This window comes from Montipora foliosa, chromosome 3, assembly GCF_036669935.1.
Source record: "Montipora foliosa isolate CH-2021 chromosome 3, ASM3666993v2, whole genome shotgun sequence".
NCBI lineage: Eukaryota > Metazoa > Cnidaria > Anthozoa > Scleractinia > Acroporidae > Montipora > Montipora foliosa.
The window spans coordinates 19,783,652-19,799,731 of NC_090871.1; the positions used below are offsets into that span (position 1 = coordinate 19,783,652).

Here is a 16,080-nt window from a genome sequence, read left to right on the forward strand (position 1 = left end):
TTGTGGTCGACGAGTCTCACACGGTGGAGATGCGGTCAGGGAAAACGGATTTCTCTATTAGGATTCCCGTCGTTTCAAGTTTGTGTGCTAAATTTTTTGCCTGACGAACGAAACGCATTTTCCGTGGAAGGGACTTCGACGAATTACCCTACAGAATATTCGGCTACGCTTTACAGCATCAGCAGTAGTTGTTAGGATTTTCTGGCGAAGGCTTCCTTCCTTTACAGTTTTTTTTGGAGTTTCTGCCTAAATTAGAAATACACAACCCGTGGCTTACTGTTTTTTTCAATGTTTACTTCTGGTGCGAGCTGATTGGCCAATTTTTGACAGCTCTCTCAGCGTGACATCAGGAGGCGGCATTCAAAATTCAGAGGGATGCGTGCAGGCTCTCCTTCTCTCCCACCGCAGAGAGAGAGCCTGCTCGCAGGCTATGATCGCCGACTGGATCCTCAGACTACTTTTACCTCTTCTCCGACACTTGCTACACAGGCTAGCGAGATTCTAACGCCAGCTTTGGTTACACTTTTTTTTATCCACAGTTTGATGTGCCGTTCATTTGAGAGACTTCGTGTGATCAGAGAATACCGCTCTCCACGGACCATTCGGTCGTTCACCAAGGTGTTTATTTTCATCATGCCTATTGTCTTATCGCCGTATTATGTACATATGGGCATAAACTCCGGAAATACGTGGAGTCCTTATTACATTGCTATACTCTCGACATTTATATTTGGTTCGCTGCAAGGTGTCCAGGACATTTTGGATGATCCTTTTGATGGAATTAGCGAAGATGATATTAATCTTGGACAGGTGAGAAGTTATAGTTTTCAATCCCCGTTGAGAAGCTTAATTAGTACCCTGTCCCCGTAAGAAAAAATGTGGAGAGCCTGGGCATCTGTGATTAACAATGCTCCCTACTCTATCTTTTCCGGGAGGGACGGGAGGCTGCGGACACACATTTTCACGATTTTTGTTTGCGTTTCCGTTGGCGTGAAGCTCCGTAATATAGTTTACTTTTAAAGTCTCTGTATCCCCTCGTTCTGTAACGTTGAAAAGAAAAAAGAAACTTGATTTCAAGTGAAACCTCCCAGGGGCATTTCAGAGGACACAAAGCACATAAAGTTCTCTAAGCTAAAAGGGTATTACAGTCAGGGTATTTTTCTGACCGCCTTTTTCCTTCTTTTTTTTCTTGTTGTAATAGTTTTCGTTGATTTATCTGCAGTATTCCAAACGTTGTTATAGTTACTGTAATATATAGAAAGTCTTGCTCTGTTATCCAAACTAAATGAATTTATTTATATCTAAGTTTTTTATGAACCTTGTGAATAGTTTTGGGCTGTACACTCGATCAGTCCGGCTCACATCTATTTTGATAGTCCAAATAGAACCTATGACGAGACCCTAAGTCTTTTTGTGATCTGTATTTACTCAGTATTAGAGACACTTATTGAGTTAAAAATACTGTTTTAAATAGGCGAAAGAAGTGAAACAAAAGTTTCAAGATTTTAATAAGCAACAGCGGACCGTCTAACCGTAGATCCATGGGCAAAAGCTTGGATTTTACAGCAGTTTTTTTAATAATGAAATGGTATATATGAAATGAATCATATATGAACTGCGGATATGAAATCAAGTGAAGCTATGATCTTCCCAGTTATGAGAGCAATTTTTGCAATTGCGTAGAGAAGTCTGAAAAATTCAGGACTTCAACGGAGTTTGAACCCGTGACCTCGCGATTCTGGTGCGACGCTGTAACCAACTGAGCTATGAAGCCACTGACGTTGGGAGCTGGTCATTTGTGGGTTCTAATGGTCCCGTGAGGAATGAATCAATGAGGAAATGGTATATATGAAATGAATCATATATGAACTGCGGATATGAAATCAAGTGAAGCTATGATCTTCGCAGTTATGAGCGCAATTTTTGCAATTGCGTAGAGAAATCTGAAAAATTCAGGATTTCAACGGGGTTTGAACCCGTGACCTCGCGATTCCGGTGCGACGCTGTAACCAACAGAGCTATGAAGCCCCTGACGTTGGGAGCTGGTCATTTGTGGGTTCTGTGTGAGAGGCGCGGTGGCCTCAGGGTTAGTGCGCTCGACTCCGGATCGAGTGGTCCGGGTTCGGGGCCTGGCCAGGGGACATTGTGTTGTGTTCTTGGGCAAAACACTTTACTCTCAGGCTGCCTTTTTCCACCCAGGTGTATAAATGGGTACCGGCGAATTTAATGCTGGGGGTAACCCTTGCGATGGACTAGCATCCCATCCAGGGGGGAGTAGAAGTACTTCTAGTCGCTTCATGCTATGGAAACCGGAGATAAGCGCCGGCCTGATGGGCCTCCTTGGCTCGTACGCAGACTTTACCATTTGTGAGTTCTAATGGTCCCGTGAGGAATGAATCAATGATGAAATGGTATATATGAAATGAATCATATATGAACTGCGGATATGAAATCAAGTGAAGCTATGATCTTTGCAGTTATGAGCGCGATTAATTTTTGCAATTGCGTAGAGAAGTCTAAAAAATTCAGGACTTCAACGGGGTTTGAGCCCGTGACCTCGCGATTCCGGTGCAACGCTCTAACCAACTGAGCTATGAGGCCACCGACGTTGGGAGCTGGTCATTTGTAGGTTCTAATGGTCCCGTGAGGAATAAATCAATGATGAAATGGTATATATAAAAGGAATCATATATGAACTCACGGGACCATTAGAACCCACAAATGACCAGCTCCCAACGTCAGTGGCTTCATAGCTCAGTTGGTTAGAGCGTCGCACCGGAATCGCGAGGTCACGGGTTCAAACCCCGTTGAAGTCCTGAATTTTTCAGACTTCTCTAAGCAATTGCAAAAATTGCCCTCATAACTGCGAAGATCATAGCTTTACTTGAGTTTTTTTAATAGTTGCGTTGGGCCTTACTTGAATTTTATAGTGTCTTAGCTCATGATTTTTGTTTGCATCATGATCAACGTTTGAATTCTTTGAATCGGTTTCATTCCTTTTTCTTCTAGCTGGAAGACTGGACTTCTCATTCGCTTCTCACTAACAGATGCATCACCGTTGGTCGCTTTACCGTGACCACCACAGGGAAAGATAGTCATGGGCAATTAAGCAGTGATAGCGACAGTGATGAAAACCCAAGTCCAAAACCCAAAATCATCCAACCAGCCCGTGTGACTGCCCACAAACGAAAGTCTATCCTTAGAAAGGCGAGCTTCCGCCGCGCGGATCATAACGAGGAAATCGCCGATGAAGCAATTCGACGAAAGTCCCTTTATCCGGAGACTGCACATCGTCTGGAGGATTTAGCGCGGCAAGGAATGACCGGGAGCACCACAATACTTCCTGGCATGAAGTTAAAAAGGTCTAACAGTGACAGTTTAACTGCGTACAACTCCGGCACCTCACTAGCTCAGGAGTTTTCGAAAACCCAGGGAGAGGGTGTCAGTGGAGGAGATTCGCGTGAATCCAAAAGGGTTTGGTTTTTAAAGGACACGGAAGGCTCTTCTGACGCGCATGGTGTCTATGGCAGTGTAGATGCCGGGTCTAAATATCCTTTGCCTATTTCGGTTAATTCTGTTCACTTGCGACCTGATTGGACTTTAGATGAAAATTCACCATTAATCTCCCTGGACAGTAGCTCCGGAACCGTGACTAGTTCTCTGGTAGACCCGATAGAGCTCCCTGAGGAACTCTGCGAAGAATTAAAACATTCCACAGGCACAAGTTTAATCAAGGGTCGTTTTTCAGTTGAGAAGCCAGAGGGAAATGTTCCGCCGAGTGTATCAAATCTTTTTCATAATCAGTCAAATAGACCGCCAGATGAAGCAAACGACCCTCATCCCTCCCAATCCGGCCAAGAACAAAATAACTCTATGCCGTCTTCCTTAAGAAATCTATTCGCACCTTTGCATGAATGTGATGCGAATTTGCGTTCACCTGTTCATACCTCGTTATCCTCGACTAATCCACCTCGCTCAACCCCTTCAAGCTCACAAAGTCCAGATTTTTCGGAATCTCGAATTAGCCACTCGCGCCAACTTCGCCTGAACAAGGCAGAAAACGGAATTCCTTGCGTAAACTTTCTGGACAACCATCACCACCTCCTGTTTCCGTTCCTCTAACAGCCATAACCTCTCAGCGGTCGGCAGATTACCCTATAAGGAAAAAGTCTGCTAGTCTACGGTTTGCCTCAAACACGGATTCGGCTGGAGTTTCGTCGTCTAGAATTGCGGTGCAACCATCAGCGCATACTCCCGTAGTTTCGTCGTCAAAAGAACACTTAACCTCGCCTTCCCAAAGGAAGAAGTCATTAGAGATGTCGAAAATCACAACGGAACATTTGACAGACAATGGTCCTACTAGTGAAAAGAAAGAGCCTTCGGGACCTGTTGACAGACATGTTAATTCAAGGGTAAGGCCAAGTAGAAAATTGTCGACTTTAGTTACACCCGTACAGCAAACTTTTAAACCGGCAACGCAGCAAAATCGTGCTTTCTAAGTTGGAAGAAAAGCAGATTTGATTTCGTTTCGCAACGCTGCGAAACAACTTGCTGCGCCCAACAAATTTATGCAAACCGCAACGTGATTAGCTCTGGAAATGAACTAATTAGTGCGTTTCTTTTTCCGCTGTATTTATATCTTTACATGGTGCGTGTTCACAAGTCGTGGGCAAAAAGTAGCGTCCTCTAAATCTGGGTACGGAAACGATCATGACTGCTTGTTTTTCTTTCTGAGCTTGCGCAATAAATTTGAACATCCAGAAGTTCCTCTTACGCATGCTCACAACGAAAAAGTCGCATTTGTTCTAGTCTTCCAATCAAAACATGCCGAAATTTAACAAATAGAAAGTGGGTCAGCGTTGTCTGTACTCTTATCGACAACGATATTCGTCATCACAGTGGTCAAAATGTTGTGGACTAACGAGGCGTAGCCGCTGAACCACCTTCGATTTGTTTTTTACCACAACATTCAACGCTAAAGAAAGTTTATTTCAGAGCGCGACCAAAATCATGACACAAAGAAAGAGCAAGCGTTGTCCATAACGGTAACTTATGACTGGTTTATTTCCCAAAATGAGCGTTCCTGATTGGGTATTACATTGCGTGACAAATTGACGCGAGCATGATGCGAGCAGCGTTGTCTAGACTCTTATCGACAATGGTAAATTAGCCAATCAGATTGCGAGATTACAAGCAATTGTGGTAAAAACTAATATTGCGCACGCAAGGCATACTTCCTGCAACTTGCAATAGTTTTGATGCACGATTGTCGCTATGGGATTTGCAAGAAAACATTGTCTCCTGTTACTTAAACTTTCATGCCGTCGAAAAAATACTATTACAGGTGATAATGTATATTATTTAGCCCCAAGCTGTGGATGGTGACAAAAAAATACAGAGCATGAAACGCTTTAGGGTGGCCAGAGATTCTTAAATCAACGACCAAGTGTAATAAATGCTGGTAATTCCTTTGCAGTTCAGCTTGTCCAAGCCTTCAGAAAATGTCACAAGTGCACAGAAAGAAAATCAACCACTTGTAAAGACAGGGATCCCGAACTATGGCATCACTGATCCGTCTCCTCCCCCAAGCGTTTCAACCACCCCATCTTCCAGATTTCAAGTGAAACCTCTCAGGGAAATTTCAGAGGATACTAAGCAACCACAGGCCGTCGAGGATGCGACAGGGAATGATTCATATGAGCTCTTGTCAGTGGACGGAGAAAGTAGTGAAGTTTTTATTTGAAATTCTGAAAAGGGTATAGGCTTATGTTTCACTCCTAAAGTTACTGTATTAGGATCAATCCGGCCCACCTACTTCGTTCTATCATTATGGAGGCTGTATAAGTTTGAGCTCGACCGAGCTTGTGAGAGGTCTGGGGCTATTCCTCATTTGTCGTTACAACCTGCTTTGAAACTCTCCAACCAAGTCTCTCCCTCAATTGAAGGATTATTCTTAATTGTCTATTTCTTCCAAGTGAAGTATTATCGTTCATTTTGGACACTGAAAGCTTGATAGGGATCATGGGAAATGAACATATTTCTTTTAAAAGCCGAACCACAATGTCTGGACTCGCAGGACTCGAAGGATGTCATTTTTTATTAATGCCAATATTTTTTTTCTTCCAAAAGTGCCACTGTAAATGTGTATTAACACCCGCAAAGAAGCAAGCTTACACAGTGAAAATTTTCGGTTACCAAACGTCAAGAGAAAGCTAACCATTTTATAATCAAGCCTCGGACTTAAACATTATTAACATTATTCAGCAAATGACATCTTGGTTTGTTAATTTTTTTATTTGTGCGGCATATGAAACGTGGAACGACAAAATAGGTGGAGAGATTCCTTTGCGTGGGCTTTGTCAGCAAAGGAACAACAAATTATGTTTAGTTGAAAAAAACAGAATAACTCGAAATCCCAATTCAAGAGGTAAAGCAAATATTTTTATATTTGCGTTGCTCTAGGTATATTTTTTCTTGTCAAACGAGAAATTTTAAAGAGCACTTTCCTGGCTGATACGATCAGTTTAAATATGATGTGATTTGGGGGACCTGCAGGAGGAATCTTATTTCCGACTGGTTAAAATTATTCAGGTTTTCGTACCTGGACGTGTAACTTTCAAATCCACTCTTTTGTACTTTTTAAGTTGTGAAATAGCAATCGAATTAGGATCAATAAGCATACGTGTTTTTTTCTACATTTCTGCGATTCCTTAGAAAGCTTTTTTTAATTCTTCCAACATAAGATGCAAGCAACATTTCTATTCGTCAATCTTTACAGTAAGTTTCCAACCTTTCGTACATTGCACACTGTCTATGATAGTCAATATGTATTTTCAGCCTCTCTTTCAAGGCGCGTCTGCAGAAGCCCATGACCGGGAGCGTACAACATCATTAGGGACCTTTAGATTCTAGGACGAGGACGAGAACGAGTACGAGTTTTGACTGCCTGTTTTTTGCAAAAAAATACGTAGAAAATATATAACCCGTACGATTAATCTTACTCTTTGGTGGTAGCATAGGTTGCTCAGTTATTCTTATTGCTGGTAACTGAGCCTTTTCTTGATCGAAAAATGCCAAAACTGCTACCGTGTTGTTGCCTTGTTTTGACACGACGACATTTTTGCAAAACCTCGTACTAAAATGACGACGGTATCACGTTTTTCCCGCCAAAATGACGCTGGTTTTTAGCGCGGTTACTGTTGTTCTATGAGAAAATCTCGTACCCGTTGTCGTTCTCGTCCTAGAATCTAAAGCTCTCTATTGTATTTGTGGAACGGGTTTTTACAGAGCGAGGTACTTTAAGATTGATTTTCCGACAAAACCAGACCTTTCCAGATAATTACAAGTCTTGCATAAGAAATTCTTACCCATGGGATTGAGAATGCCATGTCTTCTTATTTAATTACTCGTCTGAAAATAGCTGGATCTCTGGAAATACCGTTACATGGACCTGTTATTGGAGTATAGGCCTAGCATTGGCCTAGTATTGGCCTAGTATTGGTATTGAATTTGCAGGCTCCTGGCTATGGGCTTCTGAAGTAATATAAGAAGTACTGGGAAGAAAAATTTTAAAGCCGTATCCCACAACCGCGCGCGGCCTTAGGTGTTGTCTCCAAACTCCCTGCAGTATTTCCATCGCCAAAACTCAACAGATCATTCCGTGTCTACCACATTTCCTGTTACTGAATGAACATTCAAGTAGACCCGACGAGCTCTAATATGGCCTATGCCATGTTGAATTCGAAAATAAGGCCGCGCGCGTTTGTGGGATACGGCGTTAAAACTTTTCTCCCCAGTCCTCTGAATTACGTCACCAGATCACCTGGTGATCACTTGATCAACGTCTGAAGCTTACACAGCCTAGCACTAATCCTCTACTCATGGAGGAGACAGAAAAAACTGAGGTAAAATCAGAGTACTCGGAGCATAGCAGGAGACCAACAAACAACCCACACAGGACACCTTGGTGAAAGGCGAGCGCTCGCACTACTGGGCCAACACTGCTCTTCCGTGAGCAAAAAATCGCTCGTGTAGCCGCGGCTTTAGAGTCGTGGTTAGCATGACAACTTTTAGGATTTCATGCCACTTTAACTAACCAATAGATCGTATTCATAAATGGCGGGCATTAAATCACTCTTTTATCCTTGTGCTAATAAGGCCAATTAGCCTCGTTTGCATGGAAAAAACTACAAACGAAATGTTGCCTTAGAGCTAGGCTTGTTGGTCTCATTAACAAGAAGACAAAAGAACAATTTTTTGGCCGCTATTTATGAATACGCTCAATGGTTTATACTAACCACGCTTCAAGCAATTCGGCCTAGTAGCCGTTAGTCACCGGTTAGCAACGACACTTCGCTAGTAAGTGAGGCTTCAACACTGGAAACTGCGGCAGGTGGTGGTGGTGTGCTATATATTCTTTGTGTTATCCTCTGCTTTCACATCGATTACATTAATTATCTAGGCATTAAAATACCAAAAAGAATATGAAGTCTATTACTCCATAAAACTTGCCCCCGCTGCGTCGGTCTGGAAGGTGGAGGTGGGAACCATCTCGATGCTCTTGTGTCGCTTACTCGTCGACAAGACTACCGCATCATCAACTAAAATTGAGCGGCGGCATATTGTTTCCTTTATCTTCTGCCTGAATCGCTGGCTTATCAGAGCGTATGCAAACGGATTCACAGCAGAGTTGAACATGACCATGGTGTGAGCAATCGGAATAGCGAGAAGACCAAGGTCGATGGAGGAAACATCTACTAACACATGCATCGCCGAGTCTATGCCCCAACATATTGAAAATATTACAGTGACAGCCACAACCATCAACATGACTCGCTGTCGTACCTTCAGCACACCCTGTTATTAAATTAAAGACTTGTTAGGCTCCGTTAATTGACCCCTTCTCCCCCCCTCCCCCCCCCCCCCCCCCCCCGGGGGCGTTTTTTCGTTCACGTTTTTTTCGCTGTTGGTTCACCAGGGTTGGGCATCGCTAAGTCTCTTTCTTTCGGATTTAAAAATTAGTACATGCTTCGTTCCTTATTTTGAATTTTATGATTGCCGCTAACTTAAAAATACATAAAAAGTATAAGTTAATGTAGCCTCCCACGCAGGCGTTCTTACGGCTTCGTCACGCGTTCCTCCCCCACGAACGTCTGCTGAAACGAAAAACCACTTCCGCTTAACAGCTGTTTGCCCACTATTTAAAGAAACTAATAAGCGTTGACTAATAGGCCAGTTTCTTATTCTAATGGTTGGACTGGATCTAGCATGAAATGGAGGCTAATGCTGGCAAATTAATTTGCATTTGAAAAGATTTGCACGCATTAGCCTCCATTTCATGCTACATCTAGTCCAGCCGTGAGAATTCGAAAATGGTCTATTGTGTTGTGCACAGCCAATCTCGTGCTGTGGAGAGTGCCTTACAAAACACAAGTTTAGGGAAAACTGCCAAACGGCCTCTGATTGGTCCGTAATCCCCGAACGGTGGTTTTTGGTTTCAGCAGACGTTAGTGGGAGAGGAACGCGTGACGAAGCCCTAAGAACGTCTGTGTGGGAGGCTAGAGTCAATGATGTCTTTTTAGGATATACTGGAACAGCCCACTCCTCCACTCCCACGCCAACAGCAGGGGACAAAGCAGGGAAAGACTCGGAATTAGTCGATAGATCATGGATTGGAATTTGGAAGGATTAATAGAAACTTTCTTGTTGCTCTTTCCATACTTACCACTTTATTTATGGCTGATCACTGATATGCTAGACCTATTCCATTCATTGATAGCTGCCGTTATCCTCTTGCATTTAAATATAGCGAAAAAGTTACGTATTTATCGTGTTTTTTAAGGTGGCTCAAAACGGTTTCAACGCTTCAAAGTAACGCTCTTATTAGAAGGATCGGCACTACAATTCTGTATCATGTATTAGCAATATTGCGGTTAAAACCGTACCAAATGGAACACGGATTATTGCTGAACAAGATGCAGTCATTATTGTGACGTAATATGTTACCTTGGCGACGGGCAAGCCCTATAAAAACACCCTTTATTTTGTCTTAAGTTGCTTATATCTCAAAAACAAACTCGGTGACCCCCATTTTTTATTGCTAAAAAGTGATCAGAAAGCCAAGATCGTTTTTGAGATGTGAGCAACTAAATCCAAAATATAGTGTGTCTTTGCCGGGCTTTTCCGTTGCCACGGTGACATACTACGTGTTTCATATGGTACCATAATATTGGTATTACGTGATACAGTGTTGTAGCTTCATTCGTTCTAAAGAGAGTTTTGAGCCACCATAATTACTAGTAATAACTGTCGTCTTAGCGAGTCGCTCATGGTGAGCAACCTCGGTTCATGAAGAGATGTATTTCTTATTTCGATGGTGACTCGACTGACTCGAGGGATGTTCGGGAAAAATCAGAGAGTTCCTTTGCAGGAGTCGAACTTACGACGACCCTCCGATTACCGTTTAGTAATGAGCTCTTCTATTTGCCGGAAATGTTTCCTTTTGTAAGGGAAAAATTGAATTTTGAACCAAATTTGTTACAGTTTATATTTTATTTGATGGTATACTATTCGTCATGAAACTTTCGCTGCTCTCCTCCTGCACTCTTTCGAAAGTCTCACGGTGGGAATTTGTAAGTATGCGCTGGCTCCATTGTGGCATATTTGCAATATTAATGACAAAGACAAATACCACAGAAATTCTCGGGTGGGGTGAGGGGAGTGCATGGATTGGAAATGTAAAGGGAAATCTTATCCTAAATTGCTTCCATGCATGCAGACGGCCTGATTATGAATCTAATTTAACCCATAGTCCGTCATCAACATTTCATACCTGCTGTTGGTGTGTGGCATTGTTATCTCCATCACGTTTAAACCACAGGGCGCGTATGATCTTGTAGTACAACACAGCCATCAACGCAGAGGAAATAACATAGAAGGCAAGCCACACCAGGAAGAAAGCCCGAGTTATCCACTTCTCGCGCCACGCGCTTATACAGAAATGTGGATTAATTTCCCTGTTAAACTCCTTGTTCAAGAACTGGGGTATTTGGAGAGTGAATGCAAAAGCCCAAGATGCGAAAATTATGAACTGAAAAGGAAAATAGGCAAACATCCAAACATTGAGTCGTTTAACAAGAGCGGTTTTATAACGTTCCCGGCCTAAATTAAGAAAACGGTGCATGACAGGTGCATGAAAGAATATTATGGTCACCGTGGAAATCCTGAATCTTTAACTTAGATTCAGAATATATTAATCTACTCATGATCATGCTCATACCGACCCTTCTCGAAGTTCTCTGATGATTACTAAAATTAAGGACAATTATCATAATTCACGTTCAGTCTCTATGGCATTGGCAATGACTTAGTTCGGCGAGCGATTTTAAATACCTACACAGATCTTTCTCTCGTATTGTATCTATTAAATACATCAAATGAAAGTATCACAAATAAATTTAAGCCCTTTTCAAACGAGTGTCGTGAAACAGCCACATAAAATATTTATCTGACCAATCGCAAACAACGCAAGGAGCCCTGCCAATCAAAATTCGTAGCTACCACAAGCGCAGGAAAACGATTGCTTCTCATTGGCTGAAAAACACGTGCTATTTTTTAGGCCAATCAGAAAGTGCGGCATTCGCCATTACTTAATTACTCTCGACACTCTATTGAAAACTGCTTTGAGCTTAAAGTGCCAATCAGCGTCTCATCTTCGGCACATATGCCGAAAACGTATGCAATTTTGACGAATCATAAGCTGATAATTAGCCATTGAAAATGTTCTCATTTAGTTTGCCGCCATTTGGCCCACCAATCGCCTTGATCCTCTCGCACGGTTCTTCTTGATATGCTGTTGGCTCAAGGGATCTACTTAACTGACTATATATATGTATCACTTCCACGAGGATCGCAAATGGATTCACAGTCCAAGATGAGGAGAAATGGAGAGAAAGGTACGGGAAACTCAACACTGCACAACTTCTGAGGAAATTCGGAATACTGTAATTGCCCCGAGTGGGATTTGAACACACGTCCCCCTGATCACTAGTCGGGTGTAATGACCACTACACTATCAGGACAACCATGCTGGCAACATGGCTGATTAATCACTTAATGTGTGGCATTTTCGTGGGACTCCCTAAGGGCCAGTTCAGTTCTATGTGATAACGCTGGATCAACATGTGATTAACAGGCGGACAAGGGTAATTAATGTAAAGAGTCAGTTAAGTAGATCCCTTTTTATTTTTGGATGGCTGGATGTATATGGGAGGCATTGGAATGAATCCGTCGATTTATAATAAATATCGATTGTTACGTGAGCCATGATTGTTTTTCTTATCATCACATCAAGGAACGGAAGTTCTTTGCAGCTAGTTTCAGCAGTAATTTGAATGCTACCATCTAGGCTGTTTAGAATATCGTGGAACTCTTTTAATTTATCCTCACCATAAGGCCAGTTTATGTCACAGTCATCTACGGATCTTCTCCAGTTTGAGTAAACAGAATGGCTCATTTCTTCTCCCAATTTATTAGAGACCTGGCTGTATAATTCATTCGCCATTGTCGTTTATTTATTTCGTCTCGTCCTTTTAATCAGCGGATTGGTGTTGCGCACAAATAAAAGAGTTTAAAATTTTATGAAAAAGCAACGTTGTTCTCAATTGTTTTTTGGGAATTGAAAATGAAGTAAATACAGCCAGAGGCACTTCAACTGAACTTCTGTCTTTTGTTTTTCCCTTTTATCATGTGACATACCTTCAGCTTACGCATGGTAAAGCTTCCCGTCTTTCTTTGTGGATGTATTACCGCGCGATATCGTTCAAACGCGATGGCAGTTAAGGTGATAACAGCGGACGCCGCCCCGATCCAGGCTAAAATCCCGTCCGTCAGCAATGTACACAATACCTTCCCAGTTATTCCTTCGGGGTGATTAGAAATATGGCTTAGAATCAGCATCGGGACGAGAAATATGGAGTATATTGTGTCTGCCACTGCCAGGTTTACAATCAGATAATTGATGGGAATCCTATAAGTAATTAAGCGATTTGTCTCTATTAACATAGCATTTAAAGACAGCTGACGGTTTTAAACGTTAACTTCTTCTTAATTTATTATGCTGCCTGAATTAGAAGGCAATATTACGGTATCCCAGACAGTGCAGGGTCTGTGTTAGAAAAAACAACGAATTGAAAATGAAGTAATCAATAAGTAGCTTGCAGGGTTTACTCCTTAGCTCTCGTGTAAGTAATTTATCATTAAGGGTGCCCCTACCTCATGTCTCGATTTTTGATCACAACAACACAAACAATGGAGTTCCCAACGATGCTGGTAACTATCAGTATGGACGTTATTGTTGTTATGGCAACTTTCACTGTTTCTTCCATGGTTCCGATCAGTTAGTCACACTGATAACGAAACAAAATAGAGCAGAGTATAGAGATAAACAGATAATCATACTTTCAATTTGTTAGTTTTGAAACGCCATATTTTCTTTTCTCAATTATGTGTTCGCTCTGCACTACTACTACTACTACTACTACTACTACTCACTAATCAGTCATATCTACATTTCTACGAGCTAAAAAACATCGATATTGATCATGATTGTCTTGGGTGGAGAAGAAAAATACGGAAAAGAATATACAACACATTTAATAATCTGAAACGGCCATTACGGGAGTACATGGATAAATCCTTTGGGTAAGTGCATCATGGGAATATATCATGTATGCCTTGCGGGCACTATACACAAATTAAAATATGTATCAACAATCTCAACTGAAATATGTTTTTTGAACTGTCATTAAAAGTTGTTTAATCATTCTATCGGCGGATTTCGATTTGAACAGCATCTCACACCACGTTACCCCCAGTTATTGTTGAAGATTGATTTGCACCCGAAATATAATATTGTACTCGTTGCAGGAATAAATGAGTTAAAATATCTTTTTGTGCTATATTACCTCTCTGTTTTAGTAATAAATACTAAAGAAGATATTCACCTCAGTGTCTGTGAAAGTGTGGATATTTAACTCGCCTCTTCGCGCACGGCTCGGTTAAATAAAAAAAGAAAGGAAAAGAAAAATAGAGTGGGGCAAAACTTGCCGGAAAAAAGGGATCGAACTTACATTAACCGCGATGCCTTGATTGCCTTATTTGCAGAGGTTAACCAAGTTAGCGTACTGGATAACATTAATTGAGCACCAGTAGTTCAAAGCGAGGGTCTATCCGTTGGCTAAATCACGATCTCATTGGTGAATCACTTACTTTTCATAGAAAAAGTATCAGTTGGATAATGATCTATTCGGTGGATACTGAGCTACCTTTCAAAAAACTGAGAACAGTTGGCAAACATTCTGAAATCATCCCGCCGTAACCGTAAACGGTTATAGGCTCTCGTACATATTATAGTCGTTCAAAAGCTCTTCCTTCCCCTCCTTTCTAGAGGTATCGAGATCAGTTCCATCCGGTATATTTCCAAGTAAAGAAAATAAAACACTTACCGACGCAAAGAGTTGCGCTTTACCGAGTTTAGCGGAGCAGAACTGTCTGCGTGTTGCACTCAGTTGAAATTAGCATTAATTGAATCGTGTGTCTGACGTACGACGGCCGTGTCAAATTGAATTTGAACCCTACGAAACAATAATGTTGTCCAAGAGAGGATTCTCTTGTGCTGTCATGATGTGTATGAAAATTACTCCAGAAGAACGAAGTTCGCTAGCAGCTTTCTTTGTGGAATTAGCTAAACTGTTTGCTTAAACGTAGTTTACATTTTATTTTCTTATTTCTCCACTCTCAAAAGTCGTAGGGCTGGCTAAGGCTGTGTTTGTAATGCACCTGTCACTGTAGACTGCTATTGTAAATTACAATGAATATGTTTCCATGATTTCAAATTGGACATACGGCTGAAGCTCATACAAAGCCTAGAAAACTCAGTAAAGGCATCTGGGGCCAATAATTGCGATCCATTATTATCACCAGAAAGGGGGCATGAAACCCAAAAGAAAAGTTTGCAATGTTACCCGTTTGTGTCTGAGAGTTCAGGGATGTAACAATTTGAGCCCTTTCAAATTAATGCAAATCCACTTGTTTGGTGTTTGGTTATTACTTGGAATAACTTCGCGTAAATTATTTCGCCATCAACGAAATTAGTCTAAGAGATAACTTAGTTTGCAAGTTTTTTCGATCTTTCTTCATCGAAATTACTCCACTTATGTCCATATATCAGAAATGCACAAAATAACAAAATTGCCAAACTAACAAAATATCGCCGACAATTTGACAATTTTGACAATTTTTGGCAAATATGGCGATTCACCTTTATCACTCGGCGGCCATTTTGGAGTCCGTGGGGAATAAAGACTTTGTCTTTGCATTGTCTTTGCATTGTCTTTGCCCGTCCAGCTTCACACTGAATGAGAGGTTCGACGGGCAAAATCTTTGAATTGGACATTGAATGATATGGGTCTATTGTGGAGAAATTTTGTCAAATTGCCAAATGTATGTAAATTAGTTCAATACCGGGTGGCCGGGCCATGTTGGCGAATCTGGCGAATCTGGCGATTTTGGCGAATTCTTGCAGTCAAATTGCCAAATGTATGTAAATTCCATAAATGGTGGCCAGCCATGTTGGCGACTCTGGCGAATATGGCGATTTTGGCGAATTCTTGTCAAATCGCCAACTGTATGTAAATTACTTCCATAAATGGTGGCCAGCCATGTTGGCAAATCTGGCGAATCTGGCGATTTCGGCGAATATGGCGATTACTTCCACAAATGAATTCCATAAATGGTGGCCAGCCATGTTGGCGAATATGGTGAATATGGCGATTTCCGCGAATTCTTGTCAAATCGCCAACTGTATTTTATACGTGATGGCCAGTCATGTTTGCGAATCTGGCGATTTTGGGGAATATGGCAAATGTGGCGAATTCTTGTCAAGAGGTCTATTCCTCAAAGCTAAGCAACAACATACTACTTGTTTTTAAAGCAATAAGGAACTACTAACCACTAGTTTTCCTACAGCAAGGAGAACTTATAATTAGTTGTAGAACTAAGGACATGATAGATACCTGATTG

At 41.6% G+C, this 16,080-nt stretch overlaps 2 protein-coding genes across 5 annotated transcripts; one reads left to right on the forward strand and one right to left on the reverse strand.

Moving 5' to 3' along the window:
* The first annotated feature begins 375 nt into the window (after positions 1-375).
* On the forward strand, positions 376-4,122 carry LOC137995365 (uncharacterized). Its single transcript, XM_068840925.1, has 2 exons — positions 376-810; positions 3,010-4,122. The coding sequence occupies exons 1-2, from the start codon at positions 376-378 to the stop codon at positions 4,120-4,122; spliced, it is 1,548 nt and encodes a 515-aa protein (XP_068697026.1).
* Positions 4,123-6,134: 2,012 nt separating this feature from the next.
* Positions 6,135-15,414, reverse strand: LOC137994581 (neuropeptide FF receptor 1-like). 4 transcript variants are annotated; one of them, XM_068840179.1, is made up of 5 exons: positions 15,320-15,414; positions 13,273-13,406; positions 12,757-13,027; positions 10,832-11,089; positions 6,135-8,856 (listed from the first exon to the last, which is right to left on the reverse strand). In XM_068840179.1, exons 2-5 carry the CDS (start codon positions 13,383-13,385, stop codon positions 8,494-8,496), a joined length of 1,005 nt encoding a protein of 334 aa, XP_068696280.1. In that variant the 5' UTR covers positions 13,386-13,406; positions 15,320-15,414; the 3' UTR covers positions 6,135-8,493. The 4 variants fall into 4 exon arrangements, with proteins under 4 accessions (XP_068696280.1, XP_068696279.1, XP_068696281.1 ...); XM_068840178.1 differs by lacking the exon at positions 15,320-15,414 and adding an exon at positions 14,505-14,601; XM_068840180.1 differs by lacking the exon at positions 15,320-15,414 and adding an exon at positions 14,004-14,084.
* Positions 15,415-16,080: the final 666 nt, after the last annotated feature.

Bases quoted from the DNA above. Each gene is read 5' to 3' on its own strand.
- LOC137994581 (XM_068840179.1), bottom strand. From the start codon at position 13,385: ATGGAAGAAACAGTGAAAGTTGCCATAACAACAATAACGTCCATACTG. The intron at 13,028-13,272 runs GTAGGGGCACCC...AATTACTTATAG, and splicing joins ATCAAAAATCGAGACATGAG to GATTCCCATCAATTATCTGA. The intron at 11,090-12,756 runs GTATGTCACATG...TTTCCTTTTCAG, and splicing joins TTACCATGCGTAAGCTGAAG to TTCATAATTTTCGCATCTTG.
- LOC137995365 (XM_068840925.1), top strand. From the start codon at position 376: ATGCGTGCAGGCTCTCCTTCTCTCCCACCGCAGAGAGAGAGCCTGCTC. The intron at 811-3,009 runs GTGAGAAGTTAT...TTTTTCTTCTAG, and splicing joins ATGATATTAATCTTGGACAG to CTGGAAGACTGGACTTCTCA.